The sequence below is a fragment of the Diachasma alloeum genome, unplaced genomic scaffold, assembly GCF_001412515.2.
Source record: "Diachasma alloeum isolate Michigan unplaced genomic scaffold, Dall2.0 Dall_scaffold_01374, whole genome shotgun sequence".
Classification (NCBI taxonomy): Eukaryota; Metazoa; Arthropoda; class Insecta; order Hymenoptera; family Braconidae; genus Diachasma; species Diachasma alloeum.
This window is the reverse complement of record NW_021681477.1, coordinates 117463-127428: the sequence shown is the minus strand read 5'-3', so window position 1 is coordinate 127428 and position 9966 is coordinate 117463. Positions and strand designations below refer to the sequence as shown.

The 9966-nt window shown below is 32.7% G+C and overlaps 1 protein-coding gene across 1 annotated transcript in view; it reads right to left on the bottom strand.

Moving 5' to 3' along the window:
- Positions 1-8465: 8465 nt before the first annotated feature.
- The window catches only part of LOC107046436, a 49972-nt gene continuing 48471 nt past the window's right edge, over positions 8466-9966 (bottom strand). The window contains exon 8 of the mRNA XM_015269047.1: positions 8466-9181. Within this exon, the coding sequence (XP_015124533.1) occupies positions 8715-9181 (467 nt within the window). The 3' untranslated portion in view covers positions 8466-8714. The remainder of the gene's footprint in view (positions 9182-9966) is intronic.

Sequence of the window (9966 nt, the reverse complement as noted above, 5' to 3'; positions counted from 1 at the left end):
GAAGAATCCATATCTTTCCTTTCATTTGGGATGAATAGAATACTAATTAGTCCACTAATTGACTCTCTAACTGCCGACAACTTAACAGTAAATTGATGTCGAATCAATTGATAATATTATTAGAAATTTAGAGTCAACTTTTATGCAACTAATTGACATTGAATGGTGTGATAATATTGAAATAGAAATCGTCAACATTATCCCTTATTTTGTCGATAAATTGACGGCAAATTTCATCTGAAGAGTTGCGCACATTCAAGTTCGACAATGTACCGTCAATTTTTGCTACTAATTTGCAGTAAGTATTTCCGATAACCTGATGATAACTTTTCTGGGTTATCATCTCCATTTGGGATTAAATTGTCGTCATATTGACAGCAATCCGTCAGCCATTTTGAGGATAATAGTATCCAAGAATTGCTGGTAAATTTTAACTCATCGGACAATTTTGTTTACTGGGATGGTGTAGAAAATGATCACTTCTAATTGCGGACAAATTATTATGTTGTTTATTCTCAATCAATCAACATTATTGTTCGACAAAAAAATGAAAAATTTAGTTAGCTTGGTCAGAAACATCGATGTTTCGATTAATTGACAAACATCACCCATTCCTACTTGAGCCACCGTGCCGGACGCACGTGTTTCCCGTTCGCTCCCGATGAATTAAAGTGTTTTTCATGGAAAATCATCGTTTCAACGCAAAGTAAACTCCAAACTGACATAAATAATAAAGTGTAACAAATAATACAAAAAGTGTTCCATAGACATCTCGCCAAAAGCCAACTCCCACGTCAATCTCAGCTACTTAAAAGTTACTACAATGATCAAAAAATTAATTAACCAACAAGCCATCATCTTCGACAAAACCGTGCATGCAGAATTTGAGGAATACATCGTTGCTCTCCTCCAAGTAATTCCCGGTTCGAAAATTCTCGACGTTTCCATTTTGCCCAACGATCGCATCCGAATATTCCTCGACAGTAAAGAAACAGTAGATGAACTGATCGATTCTACGAAGTATATCACCGTATCACAACATATTGTACACATTCGCCCATACGTATCTAGGAACAAGAGAATCACATTCCATCATGTGTTTCCACAAGTTGAAAATACATTCCTGGAATCCGAATTGAAAAAATGTGGCATTGACATTTTGACTCCCATCACGACTTTAAGTGCCAATTTCCAACACGCAGAACTAAAACACGTTAGAAGCCTACGTAGACAGTCTACCATTGCCAATGAAGACGTCGAGAGACTTCCCACCAGAATTTCGACGTTGGTAGAAGGCAAGCAAATCGATATATTCGTCAAGGCCGAATCCACAACATGCCAATTGTGTCAGCAAGACCTAGCGAATAAATGCCCGAGTGAATCAACCCAGCTGGAGGACAATAAAGCAGTTAATCCACAACACAAGTCTGATTCTTTCACTCAAACGAACACATTCTCTTGCTCACCTATTGTCAACGCGAAGAAATCACCTTCACCTTCACTACCTTCTTCCCCTATCTTTCCCACCGAAGCCGAGAAAACAACAGAATTTTCCTCAGACAAAAAAACGACAAATCCCTATTCTCCCTCACATACTCAACAACATCAACTATGTTTACAAAGTACCTCGTCTCATCCACTAATCGAGAAACCTCGCCTATTCACTACTTCATCCATAGATTACGTAGACCCTAAAATCACTGCCAACGCAATTGACCCACAGGAGTTCAATTGGGATAGAGTTGAACAAAAAGTGGCAAGAAACGTTAAAAAATACCCAATCAGCTTTGAAATACTACGGACTCTCCTGACAGCGTCAAAAGATGAAGCCAATGATATTTGGAAAAGGATTGAAGATTATTCAGGACTAGCAACTATGCTGTACGAGGTATACAAATATTTACCACACTCCGAACAACTCCGGAGACGTCTTCTTGAATTTAAGTATAGGGCAAATCAAGCTTCATCTAAATTAAAGTAGATCCAAAATGTATCCAGATAATCACCAACTTTATTAACATTTATATAGTAATTGTTTAAGAACTCTAGACAGCAGCACAAAATTTATACCAAGTTTGCATTTATGCATATTTATATCTGTTATTTTTTTCTTCTTATAACTGTATAAATCTAAAGGTTTTGTGCTTAATAAAAAAAAGGTATTTGCAAAATCAAGAAATTATCGATTATTATCATAAAGGAGAAAACTAAAAATTCCAATTATTTTCATCGTGAATAATGAAACCAAATTAATTTTTCATTATCATAGTAATGCATGAAAATCCATCCTGGTCCCCCTCCCACCTGCTCCCAAAAACCGTATCCAACAATATCCTTTAAGGGGAGACTACTACGAGTTTTAAAAGTCGTGGGTTATTGGAGTGAGACTTTTCATACGTTGAAGATCGATTATATAGATCTGAAAACGAATAATTGGTGCAAAAAAAATTTTTTTCATTGTTCGTTTGCCCGAAAGCGCTTAAAATGCTAAAAACTGTCCAGGGCCTCCAATTTTTGAGCTACAAAAGATTTTTTTTTTCAAAATTTTCGGAAAAATGTGTGGAACAACAATTAAGAGCCAGTTTTTTGGAATTCGACTCCTACACAGCTGGTTTCTTTTTTTTCATATAAAAAAATTCACTATTTGTGTAAAAAAATACAAAAAAAGCAAATTTAACCATGTAAGAAGCGAATTAAAAAAAAATAGCTCGTAATTGTTATTCCACATATTTTTCCGAAAATTTTGAGAAAAAAATCATTCGTTGCTCAAAAATTGGAGGCCTGGACTGTTTTTGGCATTTTAAGCGTTTTCGGGCAGACAAACAATAAAAAAAATTTTTTTTGCACTAATTATTCGTTTCCAGATCTATATAATCGATCTTCAATGTATGAAAAGTTTCATTCCAATGACCCACAACTTTTAAAACTCATAGTAGTCTCCCCTAACGTCAGAAGATGTGAAGCACTATATAAACTCTCTTCTTCAGTGAAAAATGATTGCTGTATGACGAACCTAATTGCCTAACTGCTAATTTTTTGTTTATTATCCATTTTAACTCGCTATCTTATTTGAGCTCTTCCCTAAAAATATTTAATTAATGAGATCGATTTCATCATTAATTAGATGAGTATTCAATAATGTGTACCTATAATTACTGACTGATTGAGTAATAGAACGTTTTTATTTCTGATTATCATCATAGGGAATGACATTTCGATAGTCATTGTTCATTGTCACAGTTATGGATATTTTGACTGTCAACATTACTCATTAACAGCATAATGAAAATATTTCATTTTTCATTATTGATTAGATGAGTATTGAGAAATATTTATTTATTAAAATATGTATTACAAAATATTTTTTATTTGATTATTGATTGAATAACTACTTTAAAATATTCAAGTGTAATTCCTGATGAGATAAATAATAGTTTTTTATTGCTAATTATTACTCATTGATACGGTGTTTAAAAAATATGAATTTCTCAATACTCATTCTTTATTGACTAAGCAATAAATGTGTATTTGCGGTGCAAATATTGGTGAAAATAATATTTGTGCCAACCTCTGGCAAGAACGAAGAAAAATTGAAGATTTATAACGTAAAATCAATTGATCGTAACAATAAAATTGTAAGAAAGACGAATGAGAAGACAATTTTACGTAAAGGATTTTATTTAATATACTTCTTCAACATTTTCCTAATCGTATTATTAGTTCTTAATATCCACAATATATTACATAAGATATATTACAATTATTCATTTATATAAATAATTAACGTAACAATTATCATCAATGAAGTTCTCCCATTACAGTTATCAATTAATCTACGCAGTGAATTCACTTACAAAATGAATGAACAAACGCTAGGAGTCACTTTTTCATTTTCACACAATTAAGTACTCTCAATACTTTTTGTTACTTGATGAATACATTCCAGCTGCGGAGCATTGAATAGTCGGGGCATTAGAAAATATTTTCAAGGTTTTTTTCATATAAAAAATGTGATGAATTTCATGTGTTAGTAATCACATCGTTTATTCTTCAGAGATCTCTTTAACAGTATGATCAATCAATTTATTAATTAACTAATTGAGAGAAATTATTGGTAAATATCAGGGGTAAAAGAGTAAAACAGAGGGGGGCCAGGTAGAATTCAGAATTTTTTTCCTTTATAAACAAAAAACTATTATTATTGGAGACGAGGCAAAATGGAACCCCACGAAAAACGATCTTTACACAATTCATAAAACTTTTCTTTGTTTTTAGTTGAGGGTCAGGTCGTGTTGAGGGTCAAACAATCCTTAAGGGGAAACCGTGGTGAAATTGGAAAGTCCTTGAGTATTATAGAGACGATCAAAACGATCGAAACAGGTCAAAATTTACAAAAATGTCCTAGTGCCTCAATTTTCGACCGATTGAGCTGATATTTGGGTTACACACAGTTGAAATATACACAAAAAAACCAAAGACGGATTTTTAAAATATTGATTTTTTATATGTATTTATATTTTTTCTTCTCAGTGGTATCACTTAATTTGTTATAATATGAACCAAATCCAAGTACATACTATCTAAACGAATTACAAATGCAAATTTCACTGCGGTCTCCTCTAAAGATAGTATGAACTTGAATTTTGGCCATATTATGATAAATTGGGGCATACCACTGAGGAGAAAAAAAAATACATAATTAAATCAATATTTTTAAAATCCGTCTTTGGATTTTTTGAGCATATCTAAACTATGTGTCGCCCAAATTTCAGCTCAATCGGTCGAAAATTGAGGTACTTGGACGTTTTCGGAGATTTTGACTCATTTTGACCCGTTTTGACCCTTTAGAACCTTCCGAAAATCTCGGAGTTCGATTTCTTTCCACTTTTGCTTCACCTACAACACATATTATAAACTTTTACAATCGTCTCTATAATACTCAGAGAATTTCAAATTTCACAGCGGTCACCCGTTAAGAATATCCAAGTATCTTTTAAAGTTTGATACAGACCACACTATAGACTCAACCATTTTCAATTATCAAATTTGTCAATCAAATTGCGTGATAGAGATTTGAAAAAAAAAATCATGGATATTCAGCGTTGTTTATAAATAAATAATTGAAATTGCTTCAATTTTCGGAAATCTAATTTTTTTAGGCATGAAATAGATTTCTGATAAATTTTTTTAAATGAATAAATTTATTACGATTCCGAACAAATTATTTTTATGGTCAAAAATTGATTGTTTATAAATTATTTATAGAAAGTGCTTTTCACAAATTGTAATTTTTTAATTATTTCATTAATCGTCTTCCAAAAGTAACCTTTCTAATTTTCTTTCAGATTTGTAAAATATTTTCTAACTGTTGAATGTCGAGATTCAACTTCAGACCTGCAAAGTTTAAATAATAAAATCATTATAAAATGTCTGGAAACATTGTGCCAAATGGGGCTCAATTGAAAGCTCTGATGTCCGACTACAAAAGTAGAAAAGCATTTCCACTGGAGAAAAAATAGCCAAAGTACTTGAATATCCTTGAGAACGTTTGGAGTTGTGGGCCAATTGCCTTAAGCGTATCCAAGTATTTTGGCTATTTATTCTTCGGTGAAAGGCTTCTATACTTTTGTAGTCGAACATCAGAGCTTTCATTTGAGCCTCAGTTTCCGGACATTTTACAATTATTTTATAATTTCCAGGGGTTGATAGATCTTACGGGTTTCATGACTCATTTGACCCTCAATTAAAAACGAAAAAAAAATCTTGGATTGTACTAAATAATGGTCTTTCCACCGTCTCATCAATAAATGATTCTAGAAAAAATTGTCAAATGTTTTGTGGTAAATTTTCCTCAGCAAATTTACCACTGAGGAAAATCAGTGGATCAGTGGATCTGAGGATTTGCTGAGGAAAATTTACCACTTCACCTCTGAATTATCACGACTGAGTGATTTCTCTTTGATTTTGATCATTTTCATTCTCAATTTTCTTCTCGTTAATTGACTTAATAATTAGTGAATCATACATTATACTTAGATAATGAATCAACGAGAGAGAAATAAATTAACTAAAATGATAAACACGTCGACTAGAAAAATTGATTTTACGAAAATGATAATTACAAAAACCCTCTGGCAGACACGACGTATTTTGACAATAAAAATGGGGTAAAAATCGATTGTATTATTGGATCAAGTTGAATAATGAGACAAGTGCAATCACTTCAATCCAATAAAACATTTATGATTTTTTGTTTGACTAATATCGATAGAATCACACAATTGGAAAATTTGATATAACACTCATCTCTTATTCTCGATGCTCTTAATCATAAAAAAATCAACGAAATTGGAATGTTAATTAAATGTGATGTGCATAAACTCACACGAATACTTGATGTGCAGTGGGCATCGAGGAATATTCATGAAAAAATTGGTTTTGAACCTTTGGGAAGAGCGTGGAAAGACTTTCAGTAGTGAATTTATGGAGTGGATGAGCCCAGACATTTTCTTATTTCTAATTTTGGTGAATATCTCTGAAACTATTGGGTTTATCGAAAAATATCAGCAGACATTTTTTGTAGGAAATTAAATTTCCTATAAGAGAATGTCTCTCGACATTCTCGATATAATCGTGATATATTTTTCAAATAATCGGTATAAAAGTGGTTGATGAACTCATTTACTACCATCACTTCAGCACAGATTTGATCATTTTATTTGATTGGTCTGAACACAGGTTTGAAACGGATATTGGGATGTTGTCTCTTCTCTCTGAACCCTCTCTCACAAAATGCACTGATACAATTCAATTCTCGAATTTCTGACGGAATTAAAAGACAAAAATAAGATTTACGAAGAAAACTTATGGAGAAAAATCCAGTACTGAAGTATTATCATGTATTCATCTCTAAAGCAATTTATTTTTCTCTAAAATAGATAGTTAATGTGATAATTAACAAATGGGATTTTAACTGAAAATGACGTGATTTTTTGGTAACTGAAAGAATTTTTAACAACCATTTTTTATATTCGTTTCTAAAATGTAATAATTACTAACGTAATTTGGAAAATAACAATTCATTTGGTCACAGATGAAATTTTCAGAAATCTTCCCAATTTTGCAAGTGAATTCTTCATCTAGAGTCTAGATTCTAGACTGCTGCCAATTCATGCAAGTTTAGAATATCAAAAACATAATCTTGATCATTATTCAACTATCAGATACTCAACTATCAGATTCATGATTTAATGCATATTACTGATGATTCGTACGAAAAAAAAACAATTTTTTCTTTCAAATCGCATGAGCAATATGCGGTAACTCAGCAAAAAAATGGTGCGATCCTCATCATATTCTGATAAAATCAAGAGTATTTTGATATCATTTTTTAAAGCCACGATTCATTCCGTTCTGATAACAATTTTTTGGGTGATCATTGACAAATCAATTTTTATAAAAATAGCAAATTTTTTGGGTCTTTATGATGAATTTAATTCGAATTGGTATCAATGGATAGAGTTTAGTAAAGTCGATATTCATGAAAACAATCATGAAATTCGATAGATCTCCGGTACAAAAATTTAAAAAAAAATCCAAAGATTATTTAAAAAGCGCATATTTGAACTTGTTAGACCACATTTACACCGAAACTATTCCAACCGTTTCCATTCATCCTCAAAAAACTGAAGAAACTGAACTGCACTGACGAATTGTTTTTTTCTCTCGATTCTATCCTTTTTCAATTCTAATTAAAATTGTTGTCATGACTGTTAACGCCTGAGTAAGTTGGTGGACCATTTATAGTTTCCCTAATAAAAAAATTTGGAACCTTAAATTTGAATGATTACAAAGCTTCCATTGGGAAGCAAATAATATTTACTCTCATCCTCAAGACAACTTGTCAATAGGGCCGGAGACTTCATTTAATAAAAAATCTGGTAAAAAAATTTGCTAGGTAACTGTGCATTGGTTGCTTAGCAATTTTATTACCAGACCGTTTCCTGAATGAAGTCTCCGGTCCTACTCATCATCTATCACTTCAGTACTGAATTTTTTCTTATGGGGAGGCTACTATGAGTTTTAAAAGTCGCGGGCTATTGGAATGACATTTCTCATACATTGAAGATTAATTATATGTGTCTAAAAACGAATAGTTAAAATGTTGAAAATAGTTCAGGGCTTAAAAATTTTTGAGCTACAGAGAATTTTTTTTAATTTTTAAAAAAATGTGTGCAGTAATAATTACGAATTAGTTTTGTAAAATTCCACTCTTACACAGCCAATTTCGTAATTTTTCAAATAAAAAATTATACCATTTATGTAAAATAGTCCGAAAAATCTTTCTAAAAGAATCGAGAATGTATTTTAAACATTTGAAGGATAATTTTTCTGCCAATCTTACATGAATGGCGCAAATTTTTATATTAAACAAAACAAAAAAAACAACCTCTGTAGCTCAAAAATTGGAGGCCCTGGACTGTTTTTAACGTTTTAAGCGTCTGCGGGGTAAACAAACAATAAACAATTACTGTTTTGCGCTAATTATGCGTTTTTAAACATATATAATTGATCTTCAATGCGTGAGAAATCTCACTCCAATAGCCCACGACTTAACTCATAGTAGTCTCCTCTTAAATTTTGTCTTTCAATTCGCAAAGAAAATCTTCAATATCATAAACCGATCTTCAAACACGCATTCAGACCGACGTTACTCAGCCAGGCATCTTCCTATTGATCATAGCACCAAGATCCTGAATAATCTGCTTCTGTTCAGGATTGAAGAGTAAAGTTCTGGCACTGAGAAACGAGAGATCGGGCAGTTGTTTGAGAACTTGAACAGTCTCTGGCTTCACAACCATCTGCCTCCCATATCTGTCGAGGACAGTATGCTCTGGATCTCTCTTAACCAGAGATCCCTTGCGATCTCCAGACTTGATATCACATTTGTTCGGTTCTACTTTGGGGGTGGAATTCACTGGGAGTGGCTTCTGCTGGGGTTTCAGGAGCTTCTGAGAGGAGATCCTGGGGTCAGCCTTCAGTTCTGACGCCTTGGGCTTCTTCTTCCAGTCGATTGTACTGGGTCCGGGCAGGGGCTCGATTATTCTGGATGTCTGGGGTTGTCTCGGGTGCTTCAGAGGTCCAGCCTCTGCGGGAGAGTCGATGGGGGAGTCCCCAGGATCTTAAGGGAAGAGAAAAATTGTTAGAGGTGGAGAATTTGCGGGGGAATTTTCTGGGGGTGATGCCCGGTTTTCTGCTTTTAAAGTGTTTCAGAAATGAGTTATGGGTTTTTAGTAACACATAAAAACACAAAAAATTGTATAAGAGAGTGTGGCGCAAAATGAAACACTCGAGAAATGACTGACGCAATGCAAGCAAAAAAAAATTTTTTTTTGTTAATTTTTTTTTATAATTTTTTTTATTATTGGGGGTACTGCTGAGAATAATAATTTTCTGTTCGTCTTATAATTCAATTGATTATAATTTAATTGATTAGATTAGGTCGATTACACCTTCATTTTTTCATTCGATTGAAATTCAGCATCACATTTTCCTTTTCCGCTCTCTGGGTCTCCCCCTGGGCCTTCCTCTGGACTTTGGATTTTGCTGTTTCGTTTTTTTTTTCAATTAACCTATTGATAAAATCTTCTCCCGTTAAAACTTCTCAATAATTTTTCATTCCAATGAATGGAAAATTATTATTCAGATTAGTACTCTCAAGAATAAAAAGAATTGATAAACAAAAGTTGACAAAAAAATATTTAACAAAAAAAATTTTTTTACTTGAATTGCGCCAAACAATCATTTTTCGACTGTTTCATTTTGCCCCACTCTCTCCTAGAAAAATGTAGGGAATTTACTAGGAGATTCTTATGAATTTCTATCAAACTTTTACTGAAAATTTATTATCAAAAAACTCCCACTTCCTCAGCCATTAACTGTCCTAACAGCAATTTTAATTAGAAT